Here is a 15,718-nt window from a genome sequence, read left to right as displayed (position 1 = left end):
GGGCGAGTAGGGCGAGGGCCTAGACCAGGTCCCGCACGATAACATGTTAATCCCCGGCCCCCTCGGCTACAGGTCCGGCAACGATGTCAAATGTCAGCACATGTGATTTGTCACTGGCCGGGGAGGAAGGGCCAGGCCTGGAGGAGCACCGAGGACTGCGTCGGTGGTCGGCGGTGGTCTGGACAAACATTTGTCACTGGCGGCAGGGACCACCTAACTAGTGTCACAAGACAGTGCCAGGAATGTGGCACTGAGAACCTGCAAGGAGATCTCCTTTCACCCAATCCGAAAAAAACAGTTTTCTTTGAATTTATATATACTTTTTATTTATACCATTTCTCTGCACACATTTGTAGAATTTTTGGAGAAATAAATCGAGGAAAACTGAGCAGAACTTTTACAAAACGAAAATATTGTATACAATATATTGTTTAGGTTGTTTTTATTCAATTATTAGTGTTTCGTTACTCGTTTTAATACAAAGAAATGCAATTAAATAGTTGTTTATATATTCATATATATATATATATATATATAAGAGATAGTTAGATAGAGATAGAGAGACAGAGAGATATAGGGAGAGCGAGCGTGGTTCGTGTAGAGAGTGTGTTATACATGGGTGAAACGATCGTTTGCTTTTATACATAAATAATTACATTTAATGCTCGGCTTAGGAATAAAACATATTACAATTTACAATGGTAGCAATGTTAACTTAGGCGTATGATTAATCAATTAATTAAACGTAACTAGTACAAATAAAAGTGCAAATGAATTTACAAATGACAAATGACAATCCGTTCCGATGCGATCCGTTCCGATCCGTTCCGATCCGATCCGTAGGGTTTAAATAAATAGTTTCTGCTTTTGGTGTTAACAGAAGAATTTTGTTATATTACAGCAACGCGCATGTGTGTAAGTACAGTAGTTCGATCCGAGTTCTTCCTCAATGCCTAGTTAAGTATGTGATTAATCGCTCAATCGGTCAATCGGTCAATCGTTAAATGGGCTTCTTGTCTTAAGTACACACTAATTAAATTTTCACCTAAGCAGTTTGCTTTAACTTCTTCGTGTTTTTGTTTTTGTTTTTGTATTTGTTTGTGGGGCTTCCTCCTTTTTACATTCATATATATCGAGTATAAACTTGATGCTTCAGTTTTTTTTGTTTCGCTTTTACTTGACTCCTTTTCCGCAGATTTGTTTGAATTTCGCATATTTGGTTTGCTAATTTGTTTGAACTATTTACTTTAAATATTATAATATAAATATACGAGAAACAATTTTCGCTCATCATTTTTCCATTTTCGTCTTCATATATATATAGCTTTATATACGTATATGTATGTGTGTGTATATGTGCATGTGTTTGCGTCTGTGTCTGTGTTTGTATGTAGAAAAGCAGCTGTTCTGTCTGTTTTGTTGCTATTTTGATTCGATTTGCTTAGCTTTAGTTTTAGTTTTAGTTTCATATTCAGATTCAGTTAATAAATATAACGTGGCTTATTCAGTGTGAATTTTGGTGTCTCTCGTGCAGTTCCTTAAAATGTTCCATTGATCTAGGTTCGTTCGCCTACCCCGCCACCCCCCTTCGCTCTCATTACATACAGTATGCCCTCTCCTCTGACAATTTCAACAACTTTCTGCATTTGATTAAAAAATTCGGTTTATTCTGAATGGAGCCCCCCCCACAACCCCCCATAGATCTGTCCAAATTCGTTTCGCTGGGTGCCTAGTAAAATTCTTTAATATTGATTTATTGCTTTCTAAACGTTCTTTTTTTTTGTTTGTTATCGGAAGTGTTTTTCTGTGCGACCTTGCTCACGCTATCGTTATCGCTATCGCTATCGTTATCGATTCTTAGTTTCTGCTTGCGTATGAATTTAAAAAACGTCTTCATGGGTTTTTGCTTTTCGTTAAATTTGTTATTTGTTTTCTAATTGCAATTGGTTTTCGTTTCGTTATAAAATTTTGAAAATATATGCATATATTTATATATATATTTATCGATTTTTGTTTAGCATTTGCTTGTATTAATTCTCATTGCTAATAAATTTAATTGATTTAGTAACCAAAAGTCAGCTGCAAGCAAATGCAATTTCAATTTCATTTTCCATTTCAACAGTTTGTTTTTTGCAGTTAATTATGAAACATCAATCAATCATCGATTATCGCTATCGCTATCGTTATCGTTATTGCTATCGCTACGGCTCTCCTCATCGTTTCATTTCGTTTCGTTTCGTTTCGTTAGCTTATATAGCACATACTCGTAAATAAAAATCTTATTGTCTTTTCATTTATAACTATGTAGCAGTTCTGCGAGTTCTTTCCATTCGGCCCTCCGCCGTCCACTGTACTCCGTACTCTGTACTCCATTGGGTGATGTATGGCCTGAGTAATGGTCTTCCTGGTCTTCTTCGCTTCCGCTTCCGCTTCTGTAGTGTGCTTTAAGGCGTGCAAGTGCAAACTTCTGTCTGAGCTGAGGTACTGAACAGTAAGCAACTCCGTATAGGCCCATACGAGTATCGATCGCTGTATATATATGTATCAGTTCATTATAAATTGCAGTTTATTCATCCATAATTTGTTGTTTGTGTGTTTTAATCGTGCCTTAATTCATTCGAAAACTGTTCTGAGTGCAATCCAATCTCTAATCTCCAAAATGATGATACTACGCGAACCTCCGCTGGCTGTGCAGCTGCAGGCGCCGGCGCTCGTTGTTGATCTTGATCTTGGCGATCCGTATCGACTCGGGCAGCACGGACGTGGGCGAGGTGGCCAGGTACCCGCTGACGAAGGTGAGGCGGCTGTTGCTGGTGGAGCCGTTGCCGTTGCCACTGTCGCTGACGTCCAGCTCCCCCTCGAAGAGATCGGGATAGACGCTGATATTGTCCAGGTTGTCGATGTCGATGTCCCCCGCCTCGTTGCGCACGTAGGTCAGCTGGTGGTAGGGCGTGGCCATCAGCTTCTGGGTGGACTTGCGCAGGGACTTCTTGGTGGTGCTGGTGGTCGCCGCCGTGACGGTCCCCCCTCGACTGGTGTCGACTGTCGGCGAGGCCTCGGTGAGGGTGTTGTTCAGGTGGCTATTGATGTTCTTGTACACGCTGAAAATCTTGTCTATGAGGCCATGCTGCTGAGGCGGCGTTGCCGTCATCCTCTCCACAGTGGTTGTGGATGTGGATGTGGATGCGGAGAGTCTCCTCCTGGGCGTCGTCGCGGAAGGTACTCGCGTGCTGCCTGTCGGCGGATGCAGTGGCAGCAGGAGCTTGTGCTGCTGCTGCAACTTATTGTCGCCCTGCAGCCACTGCCTGTGGTTCTCCTTGCTGCCACCGCCACCGCCACCGCCACGATGCCTGCTCAGCTTATGCGTGCTCGGTGCAAGATCAGTCTGGCTGGCGAGAGTGGTGGTGGCTGCCGTTGTGGCCGACGCTGCTCTGGCCAGCTCCTGCTGCAGCGGCGTCTGCTCTATCACCAGCTGGGTGCCCGCTGTCGAGGTAGTTGTGGCTGCCGTTGCCGCTGTTGCCGCCGATGTTCCTTTGGTTTCATAGTCCGTCGTGGACACTGTCTCCGCGTCTTCCACCAGCTCTGCCTCGTACTGCAGCAGCAGCTCGGTGTCGTTGCCGCTCATCTCTGTCGTGGTGGTGGTGGCCGAGGAGGCCTCGCTCTCCAGCTCCGTGATGAATGTGGACCAGGCATCGTAGTTGCTGCTGCTGCTGCTAATACTGTCGTCTGATGTTGCAGTTGTGCTGCTGCTGCTGCTGCTACTTGCACCCGCAACATCTGGCGTAAAGCTATCAATGGTGGACCAGGTGGGCCAGGGCTCCAAGGTAGTGATGCTAGTGCTGCTGGCATTGTAGGGATCCTCGTAGCCCATGCCGCTGCTGCTGCTGCTGCCGCTGCTGCTGCTGCTGCTGCTGCTGCTACTGTAGAGGGAGTCGTCGGAAGATGTTGATGTGGCAGCCGTGACTGGCGGCGGCTTGGCCTTCGGCTTGCCCTTTCTTCGTCTCCCCTTGCGCTTGATGGACAGTGTGGCTGTTAACCATTTGGTTGCAGTGGTCGTTGCGGATGCGGATGCGGATGTCGATGTTGCTGCCGTGGTGGCAGCTGCTGTGGCTGCTGCAGTCATTCGTTTCGTTGGACTAGCTGTGACTCGTTGTTGCAACTGCTCCTTGCGTCGTCGCTTCTGCTTCTTGTCGTGCTGCTGCCGCCTGGCCAGCAGCGAAGGATCATTGTGATGGTGTCGCACCTGATGTTGCTGCTGCTGCTGCTGCTGCTTCTGCTGCTGCTGCTTCTGCTGCTGCTGCTTCTGTCGATTTAATGCTAATCTCCTTTTGTTAGTGCTACTTAGACTATTACTACTATTGTTAATAATAATGTTACTGTTATTATTATTATGGCCATGATGCTCCTGTTGCGGCTGCAACTTTTGATTTTGGTTATTCGATTTGTGGCGATTGTTTTTGTTGCTGCGCGACGGCAGTGGCAGTGGAAGTGGCAGCGGCAACGGCTTGCGGCCATTACTGCTGCCATTCCCATTGCTGGCCATCATCTGGCTGGCGGCCATCTCGCGCCATTTTGGTAACGTGTGCTGATGGAAAAACTGCTCGGCATCGATCTTGTTGAACATGTAGCAGGCATCGTTGACGGTCTTCTTGGGTCCCACGGGCTTACCTCGGTGCGTGAACCCGACACGGCGCTGCAGGTCGACAACGGACCGGAACACGAAATAACCGTGCACGATCGTCTCGTTGAAGTAGCAGGTATCGCGCAGTTCCCTCTGCAACGGAACAAACGAACAGATATACAATACAATACAGTAGAGATTCGACAGAGATCACACAACTTCCGCACTCTTCAGTTGCGATTTATGAGCCGAAATGCGTACGAGCATCGACAGCCCTGATGACAGCGACATCAGGGTGGGGGGGAGGTGGGGAGCTGCTTGCTGTTTATTTATAAAACACTTGAGATCTCAAAACGACAGCCGAATGAAACGCGGCTTTCGACTTGGATGTCTTGCATACCCTGTGGAGCCCAGAAGCCGGCGAGGGTAGACTCGGCTGAGCCTAGAGGTGTTTGGGGAACCCTTTTGGGCTGGAAGTTAGGGTAACCCACGGTCGACAGCCCACCCAACGATTCAGGTGGCTGTGCCACTATCAGCAGTCCCATCTGATCCCATCTGATCCGGCGATTCGATGTGGCAAACGACGCAGATGGCAGCCGATCCGTTCCCAAGCAATCAAGGCTTGTGCCATATTTAGCGATGGCTCCCTCTGTTTGCACGCCGAATATTTATGGCGTTTAATTGCTATTTTTGAGTAGCTTCTCACCATCTCGAGTCGAGTGATCTAGAGCCGAGAATAGCAGAGTGTCTCTTGTGTTGGGTAAACACAACGATTGTTCTATTTCGAGAGGGGATCGAATCGGATCGGTGACTCAGGTGCGGTGCCACACATTGACCTTCCCCGACAAATGCTCGTTAGAGCTCCATAAAGTGTTAATATGTGTGCTTAAATCGCGGCAATTATTTGCACAATAACTCGGCATAGATTTGCGGTCATAATCGCAATCGAATGACAAGTGCCGGGGCTCTGACCTTAGGGGTTCTATTCCATTGTTTGTCCAGAGCCAACTGTACCGAGTGGCAAAGGACATTGAAATGTTTTCGCCATTACAGCATGGGGCAGGGCATTGGATTGATTGATTGGACGTATCTATCTATCTATCTATCTATCTATCTATCTTTACGAGTGGCTTTCAATGCCGGCTGGCACAAAAGTGTTACAATGTCTCGAAAATTGTTCGATTGTTCGATTTCCTCCCGAATCTTTCAGTTCCAGTTGCGGTTTTGGGGCTGCACGCAACGAGCGTGCCCCCAGCTGGGTGCATACCAGCCAAAAACTGTGCCAAATTGTGCCCCGTAATTGCATATGAAATTGTTTCGAATTTTGAAATTACCAAAAAATATTGTAATAAATATTTTGTTTACTCTGCCTGACAGAATTGGTGCAGCAGCCGAAGCAGCGGCGGTGGCAACAGGTTTACGAGTGTATCGGACAAATTCGAGCAGTGATCTTGCCTCCGACTTGGACTCCGACTCGGACTCGGACCCGGACCCGATCTCCCCTGGCCATGTGTACGGTATTGTGTATCCAATTTGGCTAAATCGCTCGAGAGAGCATTGTTATATCGTTTGCATAAAACCATTATGTGGAACATGTCATAAATTATAGTGTTTGCACAGTTAGTTTGCATAAAAACAGATAGTGATGGGGGGAGCGGGGAGGGGGGGTTGGGGGGGGGGATCTGCGTTGCAATCAAAATTGTTGCAGCGGGCCTTGGCTATAAAGAGACAAAACAAATATGATTATGGCCATTGCGGGCAATTTGCTTGCACAAGAGACACCCCCCATCCACCCCTCCCCCCACCTCATAGACATTATCTATCGTGGAATTCCTTTTGATCTTATCGCTCTCTGGGGGATGTACCCCAAGGGCTGAGTCAGGGGTTGCCAACTTTCAGGGAATCATCATCCACGTCGGATCACTCGATCGCGGCCCGAGATCGAAGGTCGAAGGTCAATCTGTGTACTCACCATGCCAACTAATCTCCAATTGTCGTTGAAACACAAATACCTTTGGGTTTCTTTTGCGTACAGTGCTATTTTGAATTCGTTGTTCACATAATCCGGGAGGCCGACTATCGTTATATTTTCTGTAAAAAGGAAGTAAACCACAAACGATTAAAGATTTGTCAATATTTGGCTGGCTAAAACATGGTTAATTAAGGGCAAACATCAGCGTTTAAGCGGGCCAAAAGGTTCGCATCGAAGATTTCCCAAAAAGCATTGCCCAAAATAGGAGGCAAATGCCTCAAGTAGCGCCAAGGTGCGCCTCTCTCGCCGCTAATTATAAACCAGCAACAACAAAGTAAATCCAGTGCAGTGCAGGGCATCCATGCCCGGTGCGAGTACGAGTACGAGTACGAGTGTATTGTACATATCTACGGCTCGGCATGGCCTCGCCAGGCTATTGAACTTCAGGGCAGGGCAGGGCAGGGCAGGGCAGGGCGGAGGCAGGCAGGCAGAGGAGGCGGAGGCAGGGCTGGGCCGGCCACAAAAGTCACTAATAAGTAAAGCACTTGAAAAGCCAGAGAAAAAGGCAACATGAAGAGAAAAGCCACTCGAGTTAGATTGATAGGTGACTCTGGGTTCAGCCCAGAGTCTCAGTCGTCTCCCCAGTCGTCTCAGTCATCGTCGTCTGTCGCTGGCCGTCTGTCTGCCGCCCTCCGTCGTCTGCCTGCCTTCTGCCAGTAATTAAATTTATGCACAGAAATTCTTGGCAAAACATGGGGTCTGTGCTTGGGGCATGGATCTGCTGGAAGCTCTCATATTTCATAAGCCCGGCCCGAGGGCTGAGGGCTTGAGTGACTTTGTGCTTCACACCTTTGGCCGCCGGTGGCAGCCACTTGTGGTGCCCCAGGCAGGCTCCTCCAGGCAGCTCCTTTTGTTGCTGCCAGCAGCATTGCCTGCCTGTGATTCATGCGCCCTCCGGCTCTGCCGCTGCCCCTGGCTCTGCCGCTGCGACAGCTTATTGATTTCATTAGTTTGGCGACACATGACAGCGGAGTGGTGCAGCATGGAGTGCTGCATGGAGCACTCTCAGCGAGTTTGCACTTGTGAGTGCACTTCCCCGCCTCCCCGCCCCACCCGCTTCAGTCTTCTGTTTGTTTATCCCCCTCTGTCCCCCTCCTATGGGGTCTACGGCCCACGATGGGAGCAGGAAGTACAGGTCCAATCGCGATGGGCAACGGTACTGCTCTGCCATTTGCGGTCTTTGTGGCTCCCATTAGATCATCGCAGAACTCGATTACGATTCTACAGCCCTCCCCCCCCCCCCCCCCCCCCCGGCTTTGACATTGAAAGTGTCCCCCCCTCCACGCTCCAAACATCTTTTCCGGGGGGAAAAAGCCAAATGTTTATTTTTAAAATCTAAACATTTCGTTTCGAAAACTTTTCTCAGAGAGAGAGAAAAAAGCCCATCAAATGCATTTTAGGCTCTGGAATTTTTATGGATCTTCGTTTTTGGGGTTTGTTTTTCAGTCCATAAAAAGCTTCGATTGGGTCGCATTTTTGCCGCAAGTTATTAAAAGTCAAGTCTTTCCGTCTTGGCCGGGGTTTCTAATTAAGTTATTAGTCATGGTCGAATGGAATGTTCCTATCGGATCGGATCGGATCGCATTCGTTTTCGTTTCGGCGTTGAGGCGCTGAGGCCCGAGGCCCGAGGCAATAGATGCTATCGATGCTCTTTATGGAGGCGTGATTTACATCCCCAGTTTCTGGGCCGGAGATGGAATTCCAAGTGGTGCCCATTCGAAGCGGGTATTTAGGGCAGTCATTGACAGAAAGCCAGAAGACCACGATGGCGATGGATTCCCTTTTGCGAATATCCCCCCTCGGAGGCCTCGGAGGGCCTCCAGCTGTGCCAGGCCATAAAACCAACACATATCTTGATGTATAATGTCAAAAGCATGAAACAAGCCCATCAACATGATCCAAGACTCCAAGGGGGAGCGGGGTGGAGCCCGGAAAACACAACAAACGGCCAAAGGCTAATCAAATATGCAAGCAATGAGCTTCATCAACATAAAATTAAAAAATCATAAAATGCTAAACTGCACAGCATGAACAACAACCGAAAATCCAAAAAAACCAAATAAAATAAAATAAAATACCATCCGAGGTGGGGCGTCAAAGTGTCGTGCCACGTAATTGCGGCACATGTACGAAATACCCTCGAGAAACAACAACGACAGCGACACATTTTACGATCCACATGGAGATGGTCAACCCCCCCACCCCCCCAATCAGGTCCCCCCCCATGCCTGCATCTCCATTCGTTGGTGGGCGTTGCCTGGGGGCCTGTGATAAGCATAAATCTCTGCTTATCGATCTCTATGATAGCCCCCCCCCCCCACCCCCTCGCCCCACACACAGGCTTGCCTCATACTTTCACTCGCTTTGGGGGGGGCTGGGGCAGCGCTTCTAGGGGGGGGAATATTATCCTTGGGCATGGACTGGGCAGTCCATTGACCTGCCGGTCTCTCTCGTTCCTGGAATGTTGTCTGAGGCAGCGACTGCCTTCCCGGAACGGAACCTTTCCGCTGACGACTCCACTCCGAGGCGTCTTAGATTACGTTTGCCCTGCGATGGGGGGGGGGGGGGGGGCCTTTTCGCACCCTCGGCCACAGTCACAATAAACATTCTGCTCTACGATTTGTCACAAGCTGCAACTATCGGCATCGCCATCGCCATCGGCTGGCTATCGTTGCAAGTTGCACTCCTCGCTTATGGCCGTTTTGTCACGTTTCCTGGAAGAAAAACCGTTTTATTTGCTCGGTGCCAGCATTTCGGTTCGGTTTGTTTTGTAAGCCGAGAGACCAAGCTGGGCGAAAGGAAAACAAACTTCAACTTGAGGCAACTTGAATGCACCATGCCCCGTCCACCGTACCCCCCCGTCTGTGCCGCCATTCATTTATCAGGCCTCTCTGGCCTGCCCCAGCAACAGCCCAACAGCAACTCCAATTTGAACTGCACTAATGCTAATTGCATGGGCACGCCCAGCCCCCAGCCCCCAGCCCCCCAGCCCCCCGGCCCCAGCCCAGCCAGAGACCAACTTCAACTTCAATTCCCCTTCGAATGCCACCAAATTAGCGCCATTTAATGTGGAGCGTACTCGGGCTTTACGCACGATTCTTCCACTGACGCCACTCTCCTGGCAGGGCATCGCTTCGGTGGGGCAGAGGAGTCGAGGCCACAGTGTCAATGAGTTAATTAGCGCACGATTTGTCGCCCCCACAAAGGCGGGGCAGGGGCAGGGGGGGGCAGGGGGGCTGCAGCACTTCATGTGGGTGGCTGCCACCGACACTTGGGAGAAAGAAAAGAAAAAGAAAAATCTCTGCTTTTATTGGAGTCATCGTTTCCCCCTCATTTCTGGGTCACACTCGAACCAGACCCAGACCCAGACCGAGACGTCTGTGTGCGTCTTTTATTTGTTTATAATTTATGTTTGAGTCCGATTGAATTTTGTGGTTCACCAAATCAAGAGAAAGCCATTAAAATTATGGAAGAAGAATTTCTGATAAATGTGATTAAAAATAGCCATCAAAAAGTAAAGGAACAGAAAACACGAATACGAAATTATTGCTCCATTCCCAGGTGGTTAAAGAACCCACAAAATGAAGAGATATTTCATAAACGAAGAGTGGCATCACAGTCGTGGTTAGATCTGGAGGAATCGCTGCGATATCGTCTGAAATCGCATACACATATCCCATGCGATAAGTGTTGCATGCTAGAGCCTGCGGTGCAGTATCGATGACAAGAGCAATGCCACCGCCAGTCCACCGAAAGGAAAACAAAGTGCTGCCGGGCGGACCACACACGCAGTCGGCTGGGGTTATTTACAGTTAATTGCTGCTGCTGCCGACTGCTGCCTCCAGGCCAGCCACAGCTCCCAGCCATCTGCGGATACCCTTTCGAGGGGCGACTGTGCCCCCCAATCGTGGGCAGTGTATCGCCCAGGTCGGCCTTCGAGCTGGTTTAAGCCCGCTTTTTGTTTATTTAGTCGTAACTGTTGTTGCGGTTTCGCTTTCATTGTTGTGCCAGCGGCCAGGGGCGAGGAGTGGGGGGATGCCAAGGAAAATAAATTGAAACTGGCATTTAATTAAGTTAAGCCAGGGCCAGAGGAGAGCAGCACTCGCTGGCGATTTATTATAATAAATAAATACGAGTACCCGGCTGGTGCGAGGGGCCGCCATATATCACTGGGAACTACACTAATTGCGGTTTTATCTGAGCAAGGACGTTGGCCAAAACCCCACAAACTCAGTTCGAAGTCAAGTCAAATCAAGTGAAATCGAGACCCAGCCCCAGTCCCAGTCCCAGCCCCAGTCCCAGCCCCAGCCCCAGTTGCAACATGTGCAACAAAGTCCGAGTGTGGCACTGGATATACTTTTTATTAATTAAGTGCAAACGTAGTCACTTACAGGCCGTTTAAACTGCGTGTTAGCCAACTTGAAATGGCCCCGCTAATGCGCCAACAGGCAAATCGAAAGAAAATCCAAAAATATATGCACATGCGCCTCCAGCAACAACAACAACAACAAAATTGTCAACCCGGGCGCATAAATTTGCCCCCTAGGCCCCCCTCCCCCTCCCCGAGACACTTGTTTACGCCTTTCGGTTGCACGTTGCAACAGTGGTAGGCCGTAAAATTTAGCTGGCTTCCTTTTGATCGTAACTCGCGGAGTTATTGTGACAATTTGGATTGTTTCTCCCCTTGGTTTCTCATATTTTTCTCAACATTTTCCATCCATCCATCTGGCACTCTGGCGCTCTGGGTAGGTGGGGGCAGGGGCAGGGGCAGGGGCAGGGATACACTCGCAAAACCATTGATTACTTCACTATAAATTAAGATATAGTTGGCCAGAGATTTACGGCGACAGGTGTTAATATCCCCATCGATTGGCCAATCATCGTAATTCTCCTCCGAAGGAAGTCTCGCGTGGGCGCAGAAATTAGTCAACTAATGGTTTAACACGAAGATAAAGCCATGTTTATGGACACTTTTGCCCGGTGTCCAGTCGCCGCTGTCCGTGCATAAATATCGCGAATTAATTTTGCAGCAAATTTTGTGCTATAATGGGATCTCCGTTCACTTTGGAATGGAAAGGCTCAAGGGATTGGTGTTGGGTTTTTCGGGGAAGGGAATTCCCATGAATTGCTAGATCTCGAGAGGGGACCACCCAACGGATCGACGGGGCGTGACTCTGCCACTTACAACACAATTATCCTTAGAGCAACACGAAAAAAAGGACTGGGCCGGGGCCGGGGTCGGGGCCGTGGTCGGCGCCGGGGCCTGCTCTGGCCCTTTAATGATGCCATTCATTAACTGAAATGACCGAGGCATCCCACCTTCCTGCCCGAGGGGGCAGCTCTTGATTTACGCTCTTCCCTTCGGCTCGTGGGCCGTAAAACAAAAGTTTAGGACCTTCCTATGATCTATGCAGGGCGCCGTCTGTTTTTTGGCCCAGAGCAAAAGTCAGACATGGAGAGCATAATAAAAACGTCATGTCCTTGTCCGCTTTGCTGTGTGCGTGTGTGTGTGTGGCCACCAGGATCTTTCGTAGGTGCCAAGTGCCGGCTGGACTCCGTTCCCTACTTTTATTGTCTGTCATTTCTGTTTTGTTCCTTTTGTTTTATTGTTTTTTCGCGCGTCATTATTTCGACTTTAGCATTTGTTTGTTTGCTTTCCAGTGCCCCTGCCCTGCCCTGCCCTGCCCTGCCCTGCTCTGCCCGGGGCCCTCGCTGGTCCTGCTCTTGGCCATCCATCTTGGCCCTCTCTCTCTGACATTGAGTGACATTGCTGGTCGTCCCTGCTTCCGCCTTAATTAAGGCTTCAGGTGTAAAGTGCTCATAAAACAGGGCCCACAGACCGGGGCACCACTTAGATCTTCTACTTTTGAGCAAATTTCAGTTCGATTCTGTGGAAAATAAACCTGATTTGTGTGGCACTGAACAAAGGTAGGGGTAGACCTTTGTTTCCATCTGCTTCTCTGCTGTTTTGTCTTCATTCCTGCCTCCTTTTGGCTTTCATAATTTGCCCTAATCTACCGCGCCTGAAAGTCAATGTCCTAAGACCTTTTTGGAGGTCTTCATTATGTTTTATGTGGCCAAAATTATCTCTGAAGCGGCGACTAAGCGGCTAAGCTAAGAAGCCTCCCTTTTGGCTTGCTCTATCGGGGAGGGCCAGGCTATGTTCATAACTATGTTAGACCACAAATGAAGTGCCAATTGAATGCACACTCCCCGTCCACCCGTCCACCCATCCACCCATTACCCTCCGCAATTACCAGCACTACAAATGTACGAGTCGCTGGCAAGGTGTCGGCAGGCACGCATTGTCATCTAACAGATACTTGGATGCCCCAGACGGGGGCAGGGGGCTGGGGGCTGGGGCCTGGGGCCTGGGGATTGCGTGTTGCTCTTGGAACAAGCCGGAGACACGCAAGGCAACCCCGAACCGCCTCCTGCCATTAACAACTGCCCAAAATACACAGGTATTTTATGATTAAAAGCTCCATTTGCATGCCCCGAAATGCCAAAAGGCGGGGGGGTGGGGAGAAATTGCCGCTTGAGTCATGCGAGGGGGGCATGGGGTAGGGGCAGGGGCATGAGGCAGGGCCGTCGCCTCATCATAAGCTCATTAAACGGTAGTAAGACGAGTCGATGCCGATATACACAGACTGCAGGACCCGTCCGACATTTGCATAGCTGCACGCGATGGTGCCCCTCTGTCCCCCCCTTCCCCCCTCTCTGGGAGTTTACGTAATTGGAAAGTGGCGTCAGAAGGGAGAGGGAGAGAGAGAGCTGGGCTGGCAAATCAATTGATTTATTTGTGCGGCACGACAAATGAAAGCATTTCCGTTCTGCCGCAATGGAATGACAGGCAGCCAAAAGTCGCCAGAGATTGCGGCATTTCCTACTCAGAATCTGAGAGGAAAATGCTGGAAATAGACTCGGGGAAATTCGGGGAAAACAGCACATTCCACGACAATAGATTTATGGATCTGATGGCGCTCTTAAACTGGGAGAATTTCTGTACTCCGCTTTGTTTCAGGACCTTCTACTCCACCCTTCTGCAGTCCTATCTAGGGACAGCCTATCGCGCCACTCAATGGCCGTGGCCTCGAAGGGTTCTTCGCAGAGGAATTAAGTTCAATTTAAGGGGTATTTAGGGATCAGCATCTGACGATCGATCGCCGCGGCTTAGCCGAGCGGAGGGGGGACCAAAAAAAGGTTTTTTTTTTTTTGGGAGTGACGAAAGATCAGGTCCATTAGGCCGTCTGCAGCAGCCGCCAGTTAATGGCTGGAACCCGAAAAAGGGCCACAGTCGAGGAGAGAGAGAGAGCGGGAGCGGGAGCGGGAGCGGGAGCGGGAGCGGATTGATATGTGTGTTTCGGGGGCCACTGATTATAGTTTTGTGGTTTTTAATATTCATGTCGATTATAAGGCAAGATCACAGTCGGATAGCGATATTTGTTTGATGAATTTATTGCCCCAGTGATCAGCGATCAGCGATCTGTGATCACCCGATCATCGCTCGGTCGGCGGCGTTTCGTTTTATCCGTGGCATTTGTTTAATGGGTTTCTGGGCCTAAAGCTCGTAAAATGCACAACTTAACGGTGTGCGGCATGGAGTGTGCTATGGTTATGGGTCTGGAGGCTGGGCCCTGGGCCCTGGGCTCTGGACTCCGCTTCCCTGTGCGCCCGTGGTGGGTTTTATTGATTAGAACATGACCAAAAAGAGACTCAACTGATAAAGAAAAGGAGCAGAACAGGGCAGGGGCTGGGGCTGGGGCTGGGGCAGGGTGACAAATTGATTCACGCAACTGCTTCTCAGATTTATTCCCACGCAAACAGATTCCAAGAACTTTTGATTTCTATGGGCTTCAGGGGCGAAGGGTCGTAGGTTGAAGTGCGTAATTGCTGGCAGCCAGGCAGCTCCTTGCTCCCATCGCTCATTGCCCATCGAAGGGCAGCCGAAAGAAAGTCTCGGGGGGCTTTGAAGACGAGCCGCATTGTTATTCAAATTCGATGAGACACTCGACTGGGCCCGTACGGCCTGCAAGAACTACATCAAATTGGCGCTTAAATATTTCCCGAGCGGTCCCCGAAACTGTGGGAAACAACAATATTGAAACAGAGTTCAGAGGAGTTGGAAAGCCAAGCGTATTTTACCTTTTCTCCCCCTCAACTGTAAACTTGGCCAGCGACTGGCAGCGAATGATGGCCACTTGAGTTTTTGAAGCGTTAAGTGGAAATCAATGGCGAGACTTTTCCAAGTCTCAGTCTCCCATCTCCCATCTCCCTCTCTCTCCCTCTCTCTCTCTCTCCCTCTCTCTTTGTGCCTCTGTCTCTGCCTGTTCCTCGTTTCGACTGACGATCGGCAAGCGGTACACTTGTTCAGCTTTGTTGTTGACCATGTTTTCTTTGCCCTTCACCCCCCTCCCCTACCCTCTGCCCTGCCCTGCTCTGGTCGCGCGGTAGGTAAGAATCGACTCAAATCGAATCTCTTTTGGAATTTTTCCTCGTTTTTCTGCTGACTCTGTCGGCGTCTCTTGGAAATTTGTTTGTGCTGGACAGCGGAAATGCATTTATTTGCTGACGTCTTCGACTGCAGCTGAAGAGGGGCCCTCTTCGGGGCGTTAATTGATGAATCTGCGCGACGATCACCCCCCCTCCCCCCCCACTCCCCACTCCCCACCGAAACCCTGGTGCTATTTCTTGGAATCTCTTTCACGGCTTGATTTCCTTTCCAAGTCGAACTTTTCTGTCGGTTTTCCATATTATATTTTTCGGGGTTTCTCCCTTTCTGCCTTTCCCTCGTGTTAAACACATCTATTTATACTTTAATGATGTTTGTAATGATGGTGCTAAATATTTCCCACATTATTAGCACCTCTTCGTCGTCTGGGAAGCAGCACGGCGCTGGTCGAGTCATTGAGGGATCTGGAAAAAGGATTACACACGTGTGATCTGTGCATTTATCGATGGCACAGATTGCACTCGTTTATAGAGACATTCCTTACGATGCCGCACACGGCTAAACATTTTTAATGAAGTACAAGGCAAACACGACTCCGGCTCCGGCTCCGGCT

At 49.2% G+C, this 15,718-nt stretch overlaps 1 protein-coding gene across 4 annotated transcripts in view; it reads right to left on the bottom strand.

The window, feature by feature from the left end:
• Positions 1 to 1,020: 1,020 nt before the first annotated feature.
• Positions 1,021 to 15,718, bottom strand: part of ths (thisbe) — a 38,089-nt gene continuing 23,391 nt past the window's right edge. For 3 of the 4 annotated variants that reach the window (XM_001361776.5, XM_033377818.1, XM_033377819.1), the window contains 2 exons: positions 6,594 to 6,712; positions 1,021 to 4,774 (listed from right to left, as the gene is read on the bottom strand). In XM_001361776.5, the coding sequence (XP_001361813.5) occupies positions 2,669 to 4,774; positions 6,594 to 6,712 (2,225 nt within the window). In that variant the 3' untranslated portion in view covers positions 1,021 to 2,668. The remainder of the gene's footprint in view (positions 4,775 to 6,593; positions 6,713 to 15,718) is intronic. The other variant, XM_033377820.1, reaches the window with a different exon arrangement.

Source organism: Drosophila pseudoobscura, chromosome 3 (genome assembly GCF_009870125.1).
Source record: "Drosophila pseudoobscura strain MV-25-SWS-2005 chromosome 3, UCI_Dpse_MV25, whole genome shotgun sequence".
NCBI classification, from domain to species: domain Eukaryota; kingdom Metazoa; phylum Arthropoda; class Insecta; order Diptera; family Drosophilidae; genus Drosophila; species Drosophila pseudoobscura.
The sequence above is the reverse complement of the archived record's forward strand: the minus strand, read 5'-3'. Positions and strand labels throughout refer to the sequence as shown.